The sequence below is a fragment of the Triticum aestivum genome, chromosome 4B, assembly GCF_018294505.1.
Source record: "Triticum aestivum cultivar Chinese Spring chromosome 4B, IWGSC CS RefSeq v2.1, whole genome shotgun sequence".
Taxonomy (NCBI): domain Eukaryota; kingdom Viridiplantae; phylum Streptophyta; class Magnoliopsida; order Poales; family Poaceae; genus Triticum; species Triticum aestivum.
This window is the reverse complement of record NC_057804.1, coordinates 413,895,528-413,907,511: the sequence shown is the minus strand read 5'-3', so window position 1 is coordinate 413,907,511 and position 11,984 is coordinate 413,895,528. Positions and strand designations below refer to the sequence as shown.

Sequence of the window (11,984 nt, the reverse complement as noted above, 5' to 3'; positions counted from 1 at the left end):
ATGGCAATACCATTTACCTTGTATCACAAATATAGTATTTGATTTATTTGTTCGGCTAAGGTTGTGGAACTCCTCGCGAGATTAGTTCCACTCTATGGCCCTGTTTCCTCGTTGCCACAACGTGGTTGTCTACACAATTATGGCCGTTAGACCAGAACCAATCGTTAAGTTTAATGGATCATTCTCGAGCCATCATGTTTGTCCTCGGTGGATCTTCTTTGATCCGATCTTCGTTCATATGTGTTTGTGTGTCTATAGGTTGGATCCTTTCGGTCTACAATTTTTTTTTATCAACGGCTTCCTGTCTGCCTACTAAAACAAGGTTTTGTCCGGCTTCGGTGAAAAAGGGGTGACGAAGTCAGCCCGCCTTCGGCTCGTTTTGCTTATAGTCATCGCTAGGTCGTCTACGGACAGATGTAATTATTGTTACTTTTGATGTTCTTTGTAGTGCCATAATATTTGATAAAGTGTATAAGTTTTTTGAAAGTCAAACTTCTTTAAGTTTGACCATGTTTATAGCAAAAAGTATCAACATCTACGTTATATTAAATAAACAAAATATGAATATACATTTCAAGATGAATCTGATGATACCGATTTGATATAATTTACATTGATATATTTTTCTACAAATTTGGTCAAAGTTACGTAAGTTTGACTTTTGAAAAAACTTACGCACCTTATATTTAGAAACGGAGGGAGTAGATCGGAAGTTTTCCCCCCAAAAAAATGACATAAAGTGGGTTCTGTCAAAAGGAAATTAAAAGGGGTATTATTTCTCCTTTTCTTTTTCTTGAAGATGGGGAGAGGGGGCAAAGTCTTACATTTCTTTAGACTTTATTAAAAGGGAAAGAAATGAGAGCTAAGGGCGGGCCCTGTTCTTACCAGGCTACAGATAGAGATAAGCCCAAGCAACCTAGCCCAATGTCACGATTATACCCAACAAAAAGGCCCGTAGCTACTCCAAAGCCCAGGAACGGTACTGACTGAGGAAGGCACCTCCGCCTCCGGCCCCCAACCTCGCCTCTCTCCATCTGCTCCGGTCCTCTCCTCCCCCTTGGCCCCTCTCGCCCCCAGATCTCCAAGCCGAGAATCTCCCAGAAGCCGTCGAGGCCCTACGCCCGCAGCCATGTCAGCGAGCAGCACGCCGGTGGACGCCTCGGGCGAGCCGATCCCAACGTCGTCGGTGCTGATGGCGGCGTCCAAGCACATCGCGGTGCGGTGCCGGCCGGAGAACGTGGCCTTCCTCAACTGCAAGAAGAAGGACCCCAACCCGGAGAAGTGCCTCGAGAAGGGTCGCCAGGTCACGCGCTGCGTCTTCAACCTGTGAGTCGCTCGCCGTCGCCCTATCGCATCCCCTCGTGCCTGATTTCATTTCGGATTCCTGAAATGCTTGCTTCGATCGTGCTGCCAGCGACTGATTAATTTATTCCGGTAGGCGCATCCTCTGTCGCTGACGTGCGTCCAAATTTTGTTTGTGTGTGTATGCCGTAATGCTGCTCTTTTGTGAACTTGTGATATCTAGTGCGTCCTATATTGAACTTGTTTTACCATTTAGTGTTAGACGACGAGCTTGTAAGCAGATTTTGTGCCTCTGTATTTAGCCTATGCCTAGACGAGAGCCAAGCAGCCAACTGTAAATCGTTGGCGATGATCATTTTGTTTGTATTTAACCGTATCCGGTCACGCAGGGGATTAAAGAGTAGTGGTACATGGATTAGCTAGTTGGTGACAGTTATGGTGTAATAGTTATGTCCATTTGGTCATCGGTCTGTACTTTGTACTGAGTTCAGGATTCACTGCTACACTGCTTATTCGAAGGTTGGGATATGTGGTGACGGTTAGGGTTCGTTGCTACCCAATCTCAGCCCCAACCATGGGTAATGAGTAATTTAGTAGTAAGTCCCACATTCTCTGGTGAAGACGGGAATTGAGTTTGTTGTTTGACTGATAAACCGCATAATTATTACGGATAAGCTGTTTGCAATTGCTATATAATTTCTGATTATGTAGGGCTTACACCATGCAGTGCTACCTTTCTGATCAGATTAGGTGTCACTAAAATCCCCCCGCCACAAACACACACACATTGGATCGTGCACTTAGATGGAAGCTGTATAATTTTGGTTGTTCTACTTCGAATGTTTATCTGAATTTTTAACCCTGTGAGACAGTCTAACAGATAATAATTGATTCTGATCTATTTATATGCCAGAGCAAGTTTGCTATTGCAATCTGTTGTCTTCTGTATCCCATTTTCAGATGAGTAACAGAAAAGTTATAATCAAATAGTCCTCAGCGGACAAACTAGTAGAGTTCCTAAGGTGACTAAGAGGAACAAATTGATAAAGTATGTAGAATTCTCAAGTATCTAGTTCTAGCCAAAATATAGGTGATGACTCCTGTTTCCTTTGCCAGGTGACACCTGCTGCGTTTGGTATCATCTTGAGACCTAGACCATCTCACATTTTCAGTCCATTTCTATTAAATACTCTGTTCACAAATATAAGATGTTTTGGACATTTCAGTATGGACTACATATGGACTGAGACAAGTGAACAAACACACTAAAACGTGTCTATATATACATCAGATTCAGAAAAAAAAGTTAAAACATCTTTTATTTGTGAACGGAGGGTGTGTTGGTATATTCTGGTGACACAAGGGGCGAACAACATCCAGTTCAATTCCGTATACAGGCACTAAATAGACATCCACTGACACTGGTTCTTAAGAACTACTCTACTTTATAAGTTCTACGCAAACAAGTCATATTGCTCTTGGGTTTGTTGAACTAAGCAGTCAGTGTTATACTGTTTGCTGTTTTCAGTTAAGATAATGTTTCCTCCCATTCAGTGAAGGCCAAGAGATGTTAAACCGCCACATCTATACCAGCATGTGGTAGCGAATCTATGAACCGCTCAATTGGCTGGAATGCCCTTTTGTAGAGAGTACATGGAGGGCGCATGCCACATTTTTTATTCTGTAAAACTGTGAGTCTGTGATTGAGGCTTGCACAGCATAGACACTAGGCACAAGAGCAACATTAAACAATAGTATGATCACATCATATATGTCATCTCATGGACATGTGCTAGAAGATCAGACATAATCACAAGAATACTACTAGCAAGAGACATCATAGTTGATGCCTAAGAAAGTATTAGACCCAAATTAAAAGGGGTATTGTAATTTGGGTTGCAGTAGGGTCTGGTGTTGTCACCAACAAAAAAACAAAGCGAATGCACTAGGGATATTGTAGTGGAGCATGAAGATGGGAATTAGTGAGAACTCTACTGAGAGCTTTTTAGAAACCTGATTCACCCCACTCTACAGGGTCTAGAAAAAAGCACTTCCAGAGAGGTTGCTGTCCTCAGGGTTGGTGCATGCCAGCGCATGTAGAGGCAATACATGAACAGATAAGAGAAAGGCAAAATGAGAGGTGAATGCAGACAGATTAAATTTGAAAAGCCACCGTCTCACCTTTTGCCTCTCATTCTTTATACTTTGTGCTCTCTCCACTAATCTGTCCCTACTCCGGCATGCGCTGAATGTTAGGAGAACAGAGTCTACAGACCTGCTCTCCTGTAGAACCTGCACATGTTGGGACGAATCATGTTTTGGGAATCTCCTGTATGAGTGTGTAACTGCTTACTTCTTCTTGTCTTTGTCTTCCTGTGCAATGCGCTGCTGCATTGCCTGGCAACGACAGACTTTGTCTCCCAATACACTCCTGTAACTCACAGTACCCCTGTTTTTTGGTGAAATACTTTATGAAGTATCGATGATAATATCTCTTGCTTATTTGCTTGTAGAATACCCTATGATCAGTTTGATCTCGGTAGTTCATACGTGATATAAAAAAATATGGTTCTATCTTTCCGCCTTAGTGCTGTTGTTTCTATTCCGTCCAGTGTTGAAGTGCAAAATTCCCTGCCCAAGTCTATGGTTATGAAGATGGCAATAACATCTATTCAATAATCAATTGTAATGCATATGTGACTCCTAGTAGACAAGCATAATGTGGGATTGAATAATCCTTGTCTTTTCTGACTTCCGTTACTTCTATTTGTTTTGTTTATATAGTATTGAAATGATTAGGCGAGAATAAATGGAGGCAAAATTTACTTTTTTGGTTTGGGCCATTGCCTGAACTGAACCTTAAGCAGTGCCATGTAAGCTAGGCTGACTTGACATTAGAATGATCAGTGATTTCAGACTTTCACATTATTATGCATGCTACATCTCCAGACACCATCTAATAGATCCTGCTCTGTTCTGTTTAGTTCTGTGTTCTTGGTTATGTTTTGCTTGCTAGTTTTCTTAGCTTTCTGGTTCCCTCCTTTTGGTTTGTTTCGTAAGCCTGCTAGTTTTTGTAGATAGCTTTTTCGTTGCTTGTAGCGTTTTCGGGTTTGTCCTTCATGTCATTTTGATGCTTTCAATGCAAAATGGCATGCATTTTGACGTGTGTTCTAGAAAAAGAATTTGCATTTTATTTTACTCATTTTGTGTGGAAAACTTGCTTGTTCGGGACTTCAAAAATCAATGGCATAATGATAGGTTGGTTTTTAAGTTGGTGAGGTAGTGCTCCATGTTCAAGTTGTTTTGCCTCTTGGGTGTTGCATTGCGTGGGTGCTATACATAAGGAGAACAAAAATGCGTACATGATGATTTTATGCCTGTATTTGTTTTCCGTGATTGTGTTTGGACATGTCAAAAAGGTTGATAGGGGCATCCAATTCGAGTAGCAGGCTAGCAGGATCTATTATCATTAGAAGTTCATATTTCGTGTGTTAATTCTAAAAATAGGATATTTCTGGACTCTATAGATTTCAGACCATTTCATCTTCTTCCGTGTATTTTTGAGACTTTGCTAGCTGCAATGTGGCTTCCATGAAGCCAGTCACTTTTGTGTCTTCTTCATCTGCCTGCTCTACTTTCTCATTCTGTTAAGTAACACTTTGTGATCACATTTCTGATTGCAGGTTGAAAGAACTTCACCAAAAGTGCCCCAAGGAGATGGATGCGTATGCTGGGTGCATGTATTACTACACGAATGAATTTGACTTCTGCCGCAAGGAGCAGGAAGCTTTCGAGGGTGCGTGCCCTGTTTCCGAGTAGCCTGCCCCCCTGAGAGTGAGTTTTACCCCCAGTGATCTCTTGAGAAATAAGGAGAAAAGCCGGCAAACCCTCCAAGTTGATGATCTCCCTACCATGTTTATTGTACCCAGAGAGTTTTGTTTGTATGGGTGAATAGCGCGTCATTGAGCTGCTCATCCCATTCGCTCGTCTTTCTTCAGCAATTACATCTCTGTTTTGACTTTCGAGTTGGATGCCAAACTTGACTCAGCTGTAGTCCTAAGTTGTTGTTGTTGATGATGATGATTCTTCCTTTGGCTTTGGTTAACGACGCAACATAATGTCCTTTTCTTTTACCTCTTGGAATACAGGAATTGATGGCCCTATCAAATCCATGTAGAGTAGTAGAAATGAGAAGCAGCTGGCAGGAATACAAGTGGTCATTTCATGTTTGGATTGCATGGTTCATGCCCAGTTATTGCGGAAGATGAAATAGCATTGTCCTGAAAGGCACCCGCTGTGAGCCGTGAGGCGGCTGATTCTTGTGTTTCGCGCCCTCAGCCTCATGGCGTCCGTCCGTTCCGTCACTGTCAATAGCCCCGTGCGCTCTCTGCCCCTGCGTGCCTATCTATCTGTAGGCTGTAGCAGCTCAGCTACGGAATTGTTTCAGATCTACGGCCTGTACCATCCTAGCATGCCATTCATTTCGTTCGTTCGTTCATTCATTCATGGGGCGCTGGCTGATGAATGCCACCGCCAAGCCAAGCCAACTCACGGGAGGAGGCGTGGCAAGGACACACAGGGAAAGCGTAAATGCGGCTCGCTCAGCGAGAGGCGCGTGAGCGACAGTGCCGACGATCCGCGGGCCGCAGAGAAGATTCATGGCAATGGCACGAACCGAGGCACGCCAGTCCACTGCGTCGTGCGTGCATGCGTCGCACGCTTCATGGTTATGGCCGGCCGGACGCCTCGGCCTTGAGTGGATGGATGGATGGATGAATGCAGATGCAGTGCTGCTGCTGCTACTACTACTCCTGCTGTCTCTGTTGTGCCCATGCCTCGGTTCAATGGAGTCGCTGTACAAAGGTTCAGCTCGCACTTACTGCTGCATTTACTGTTTTACGGATGGATGGCATCCATGGTTATTTGATTTTACTAGTACTCCTACTAGTACGTAATTACTTCTGCGATGGACAAGCAGCCGCCTCATCGGATGCTCCAGCGCCGATCCGGGGAGGGAGCCATCTGCAATTCCGGCGCCCGCGTGAGCAGTCAGTCACAGCGGTGCCCCTGCAAGCCGTGTCGGGGCTGTGGTGGGTGGTGGCCTCATGGCATACGTGCGCGCCAGAGCAGAGAAGAGCCCCCGCACCGTGCCAAAGAGAAGCCGCTCCGCTCCTTCCGGGCAAACCACCCTCGAATGGAGGAGAGCATGGAGCAACTTGCCACGCCAGTTTGGAATGCACAAATCTTGCAATCCACGAGTGTCTATCTCAGTGTCTGTGGGCCTGCCAACATTCTAAAAAAAATGATGTCTATCTTTGATGTATTTGCTTAGATCTGTTAGTAGTTTGTCTATGTTCGTGCGTCTTTAAGTTGTATTCTTCCGATCTCCGCTACTCTTCAACAACGGTGGTGATTGTTCTCGTGCGCTCCATGGGGCCTTAGCACGACGAATTCCCGACTGTCTAAAGCAATAAGTTTTGCCCGGTTCCGGCGTGGGAGGGGCGATGATGGCGGCACGCCTTCAACTCGATTTAGTGCTTGTACTCGTCGCTAGGTGATTTACGGATCTGGATATATTTTTTATTATTTGCGTGTTCGTTGTACTGTCATGATTAAAATTATTAGATCCAAAGTTTTCTTGCAAAAATTAAGAGAAAAGAAAAAAAAGTTCTATCGGCCCGAATTCCAAGGAATCCAAGTAACATGCAACGCAGGATCAACATTCAACTATCCGCAAAAAAACAAAAAAAAAACATTCAGCAAGAGGAAAAAGAGACAGCATCATCATCTTATTTGGCCGCATACAAGAATGACAAAGTCGTACAGTACGTACGTAGGGTTTGCGCTGTTCCTTGGAAACTAATGACGGCCATGAACTTTGGAGGAGAACTACCGCACATGCATTACGCCCGGTCACTGATTAATCGCCAGATGTGGGGTGGAAACGATCCAATGGCTGTTTACTCGTCAAATTTGAACCCAGCCCAGGTGTGCGTGCCAGCCAGCCAGCCAGCCACACCCTTGAACGGGTCAAACAAAAAAAAGGATCGCTCTACTCCTCTAAACACATCTTGACCTCTCCACCAGATGAGATCCACCATTGTTTATAGTAGATGAGCAGCCTGCGTCCAAGTGTCCCAAGAGCATTGCATGGACTGTGCAGTTAGTTCGTTGTGCATGATAGGATAGGGAGGGCAAGCTAAAAAACAACTGTCCTTTGTCCTATAGATCCGTCTGCTAAATCTTTGATGCTCTCTCTTGATTTTTCATCTCACTCACTCAACATGTGGGGACCTACTAACATATCCAAGATGCATGCATTGGGCAAGAAAAGGCAACAAAATAAATATATCAAGCCTTTGCACATATATTATACTTTTTTTTCATCTCATCTCATATGCAGTCTCCTGCATCTCTGGGCACTCAGCCAAACATAGCACATATACTACTATAGCATAATTTATAATGGTAAAAAAAGGAAAGAAAAAGGAAAAAAAACTATCTCATGCTCTGCTTTTGCAGGGTGGATATGATCTCCGAGAACTGAGGGCGCTTCAGAGGGCAATTGTCCCAGCACCGGCTCATCAGCGACCTCAGGAAAGGAGGGCAGTCCCTCGGTATCTCCGGCCTCAGACCGCACGCCGCGATCCCCACCGCCGCTTGCACTGGCGAGTACGTCGAGTAGGCCTCCTCACCGGTCACCATCTCCCAGAGAACCATTCCGTAGCTGTAGACATTGCTCATGCAGGTCTCCGATACGCTTTCTGGATCTCCAGCAATGATCTGTAAACAAAGCATCAAAGCAATTTCTCAGTAAGGACAAGTTCAGTATAACATAAGCTTCAAGTGTAATAGAATGTCCAAGGATGATAAAGAGTACAATAGCAGCACAAAATTGGTTTATCAGGGTTACAAGGATGGATTCCTGACTACTGAGTGGACACAGGGCAGTGTTAACTGGCATTGGCAGGCTGATTTAGTGCATAAAAGCATCAGTTGGTCAGATCAAAGCAGTACTTCTTTCCACATTTTGTATTTGAAGTTCTATTATGTTCTGCTCATAGAAAGCAAGATGATGCAGTGTTCTACACGGTTTGTCCTAGAGTTCTATGTGCTCCTGCAGGATGAAAAGTAAAAAAAATTACATGTTTCATCGTTAATGTCGATGTTTTACTAGGTTACTTGAAGATCCCAGATAGTGGCTACAGTTAAAACAGAGCAACTAGCACAAAGGACTTCTAGCATGCTGGAACTAAACTTTCTTTCAGAAATAGTAGTAGTTTACACTAAATCAAGTCAAGAAAACTAACCTCCGGAGCTAGCCAGCGATACCCAGATGTCTCATACTCAGTAACCTCGCCAGCATTATTACAAGGGGTAACAATGCCCATATCCCCAAGGCAGGCATTTCCCTGTCTGTCTAGTAGGATCCTTCGTGCATTAAGATCACGGTAGGCAATGCCGTAGCCGTTCATGAACGCCAAGCCGTCGGCGACATCAAGAGCAATCCTAATCGTGTCCCGGAGAGACATCCTCTTGTTTCTCTGCATAATGATGTCATGAACTGAGCCCCGTTCCATCATCCTAGTCACTATGCAGAGGCCATGGCTCTCATTGAAGCAGATGCCATGGAACTGGAGGATGTTCTTCTGGCCGCAGCTCATCAGTTGCAGCAAGTCCTGACGGATCTCCACATCGTAAGCACTTCCCATGTTACAACCCCTCATCTTGTTAACCCAAACCTTCCTTCCTCTATGGACTCCCCTGAACGAGTTTTGGCCAACCCAGTCGACAAATTCTATCTCCTCGGAGCTCACAATCCAGCGGCCAAGCTCCTCGCCCCCGGATCGGACGGTCTGCCACTCATCTACTGAGACGAACACTGATGATTGTGGTAGGGGAGTGGGAAGGTATGGTCTGCGTGCAGGCTCATTGTCAAGAACCTGACCATCCTCGGGATCAAACATGGACTCCTCGTCGAAGTTGCGTGATCCTTCTTCCTGGCAGCCGCAGAGCCCGAAGGGGAGCTTCACACCGCCGCCACCGCCACCACTGTTCTTCCGATGCTTCTTTGTCGCAGATTTTAGCGCGGCCTCGACACGGCTCTTGAAGAGCTCCTCGTTCCCGGATTGCACAATTATCAGGACAACACCAAGTGTCAATCCTCTCTTCTCGAAGATCTGGATCTTCTTGCAACTGAACAATGGGCTGTCGAGTGAGCCTGACATTGACTGCCATGAAAGTGGGGCATTGCAGGCAAAAGTGAGCTGAAATACAGTGCCCTCGGCACCACTTTGTCTGCCATTGCTCCCATGAACTTCCTCGATGCTCAGTGCAGGCTGATCCTCACCGGCCGCCTGCTCTACAAGGCGGGCATGCAAGAGGACATCTTTCATGTCAAATCCTGCCTGCGCGTAGCTGCAAAATCGAGATTTCTGACTGTCAGCAACCATTCAGCACATCCAAATAAATAAATAAATTTTGTGCTTGATTTAGCACCTCTGATTAAACAAACCAGATAAAAAGTCGCAGATAGTGTAGAAATTAGACACACGGAAGCAGTTTACAGTGGTATGTGGCCGCTTGAATGTCCGCCACCTTCCACTGTTGCAGAACTTGAGAAGATGGTCGCTCACCTGTTGGGAAGAGCATCGAAGTGGCGGCGGAGGTCAGAAACGAGCTTCTCCGGCAGCTGCTGGGCGGCGGCGCCGCGGGAGTAGAGCTGCGCGAGGCCACGGAGGAGGAGCGGCGGCTTCTCGCCGCCGGCGCGCGGCGAGGGGTCGCGGGGGACGCCGCCGTTGTCCAGGTTCAGCGTGTTCTTGAATGCCGCGATGGCGCCGGCGAAGTTGCGGCCCAGGCGCTGCCACTTCTTGGGCGCCGCCGGCCCGGAAATCGGGTCGCCCGCGCCGGCCGAGTCAGCGCAGGTGGGGAGCGAGCCGTCCGAGCGAGCGTGGGGCTTCATGAGAACCTGCTCCACCATGGACTCCTCGTCGGTGCTCGGCCGGCCCGACCAGCACTCCAGCGCGGCCGCCATCGCTGGAGACTCGGCTTCTTCCGCCTCTAAATCTCAACCTCCGGCGCAAGATTGGCAGCCGAGCGAAATTGCTGGAGGAGTAGAACAAGATCTTGCAAGAGCGATTCTTGCCTCGGCAACTTGTGCGTGGCAGATTGGGAGAGAATAGGCGCAAAAGGATGGAATCCCTTTCGCTGGATTTCTTGGTTCTTGATGTGCTGCTGGACTGGAGGCTGCTGCTAGTAGCAGGAAAACACTGCAAAAGGAGTAGGTGAAGCAGCAGCAAGAGGGGCGGCTTGGAGAATGCTGTTCTTGCTGGATTTGTGAGGGGATCTCGAGATGTTTATCCTGTGGGATATTTTGGGATGTGATGCTTCCTTCTCTGCATGACTATTTGTTCCTGTGTGTGTCCAGCTTCTGGGCTCAGCCGGAATGGGGTAGGAGGAGAAGAAAGGAGCCGGACAAGCAGGAGAGGGAGGCAAAAAAATGATGCCGTCTTTTGTAGCAGCAGAGCAGAGAGAGAGGGGCTCTGGCCCATGACAGGGAGGGAGGGAGGGAGAGAGAGGTGGAGGTGGAGGAACATGCATCATGGGGAGAGGGTGGGGCTGGTGTAGAAGCGTGATTAATTTATGGAGGGGGGTTTGGTGTGCTCATGTGATTTTGCTGCGCTTGACAGGCGCAGAAAACCCAATTAAGGATGAGATTCCTTGCAAATGCCCTTGTATGTATGAGCCTCGTCTTTTTGTCTCACACACTGTATCTGTATACAAGTCACTAGCACTAGACGCTTGGACGGAGAAGCGCATTCTCGAGAGTGACAGACGGCGGTAAATAATCTGCAGCGAGCATGCAAGTTTCGGACAAGACGTGGTAAAGAAAACCTTGCTTTCATTTCATTTCATCTCCCCTGGCTGGCTATACCTTGATGGTATCACGAGAAAGGATGGCTTCTCTGCAGTGCAGCAGCGGCTGCTGTGACATTTGACCTTTTGCTCCGGCTGCTGCCTGCCTGCCTGTCTGTCTTGTCCATTTGCCTCGTCTGATGGATAGAGATATCGGGGATCGCCAGCCAGCTTTACTCTTCTTCCCCGTCCATTTCTCGCCGATAGAAGAAACTTAACAAGACGTTTCGGTCAGGATATCATCGTATGTATCCTTCTCTGTAGTGCCGAGGACGAGGCTCGCTGGGGTGCACAGCTACAAGTGTCGCGTTGCTTGAGGTTGACGACTGGTACTATGTGCTGCTCGCCGCTGTAGGGAGCCGTGGGATGGAATCATGTCGCCAAGGGCATTATCAACCTTTTTTCCCCCGAGGATACAAATGGGGGCATTATCTACTACGTAACTTTTTTTTTGCGAAATATCTACTATGTAACTTGCTGCTAATGGAAAGCTATATCCCTAGTGAGCTGGCCAAACGGACCGGCCCGGCCCGACACGGCCCAGCCCGTTGTAATCGTTCCTGCCACGACATGGCCCGTCATCGCATAATAATTAGCCGGGTCGTGCTCTGCTAGCCCACGTGTTGCCCCATCCAGCCCAGGCACGTTCCAGGAGCTCTGTGGGCCGGCCAGGCAGCACGTCAGGCCCGCTAGCCCGCTATGGTGTTTTTTGGACCGATTTTGGCCTATTGAGTTGTTCTTTATGCCATGTATGTATTAAAAACTAA

The 11,984-nt window shown here is 46.9% G+C and overlaps 2 protein-coding genes across 2 annotated transcripts; one reads left to right on the top strand and one right to left on the bottom strand.

Annotated features, from left to right (window-relative positions):
- Positions 1-938: 938 nt before the first annotated feature.
- Positions 939-5,407, top strand: LOC123092436 (NADH dehydrogenase [ubiquinone] 1 alpha subcomplex subunit 8-B). The gene is made up of 2 exons (XM_044514211.1): positions 939-1,326; positions 4,986-5,407. Exons 1-2 carry the CDS (start codon positions 1,130-1,132, stop codon positions 5,119-5,121), a joined length of 333 nt encoding a protein of 110 aa, XP_044370146.1. The 5' UTR covers positions 939-1,129; the 3' UTR covers positions 5,122-5,407.
- A 2,215-nt stretch (positions 5,408-7,622) lies between these two features.
- On the bottom strand, positions 7,623-10,887 carry LOC123092435 (mitogen-activated protein kinase kinase kinase 11). The gene is made up of 3 exons (XM_044514210.1): positions 9,939-10,887; positions 8,613-9,720; positions 7,623-8,085 (listed from the first exon to the last, which is right to left on the bottom strand). The coding sequence occupies exons 1-3, from the start codon at positions 10,334-10,336 to the stop codon at positions 7,801-7,803; spliced, it is 1,791 nt and encodes a 596-aa protein (XP_044370145.1). The 5' UTR covers positions 10,337-10,887; the 3' UTR covers positions 7,623-7,800.
- Positions 10,888-11,984: the final 1,097 nt, after the last annotated feature.

What these genes read in the sequence shown, in the direction of transcription:
- LOC123092435 (XM_044514210.1), bottom strand. Translation starts at nt 10,336, where the DNA reads ATGGCGGCCGCGCTGGAGTGCTGGTCGGGCCGGCCGAGCACCGACGAG. An exon ending in TTCGATGCTCTTCCCAACAG is followed by an intron (nt 9,721 to 9,938) that starts GTGAGCGACCAT and finishes TCGATTTTGCAG; the next exon opens with CTACGCGCAGGCAGGATTTG. An exon ending in ATCGCTGGCTAGCTCCGGAG is followed by an intron (nt 8,086 to 8,612) that starts GTTAGTTTTCTT and finishes CTTTGTTTACAG; the next exon opens with ATCATTGCTGGAGATCCAGA.
- LOC123092436 (XM_044514211.1), top strand. Translation starts at nt 1,130, where the DNA reads ATGTCAGCGAGCAGCACGCCGGTGGACGCCTCGGGCGAGCCGATCCCA. An exon ending in ACGCGCTGCGTCTTCAACCT is followed by an intron (nt 1,327 to 4,985) that starts GTGAGTCGCTCG and finishes TTCTGATTGCAG; the next exon opens with GTTGAAAGAACTTCACCAAA.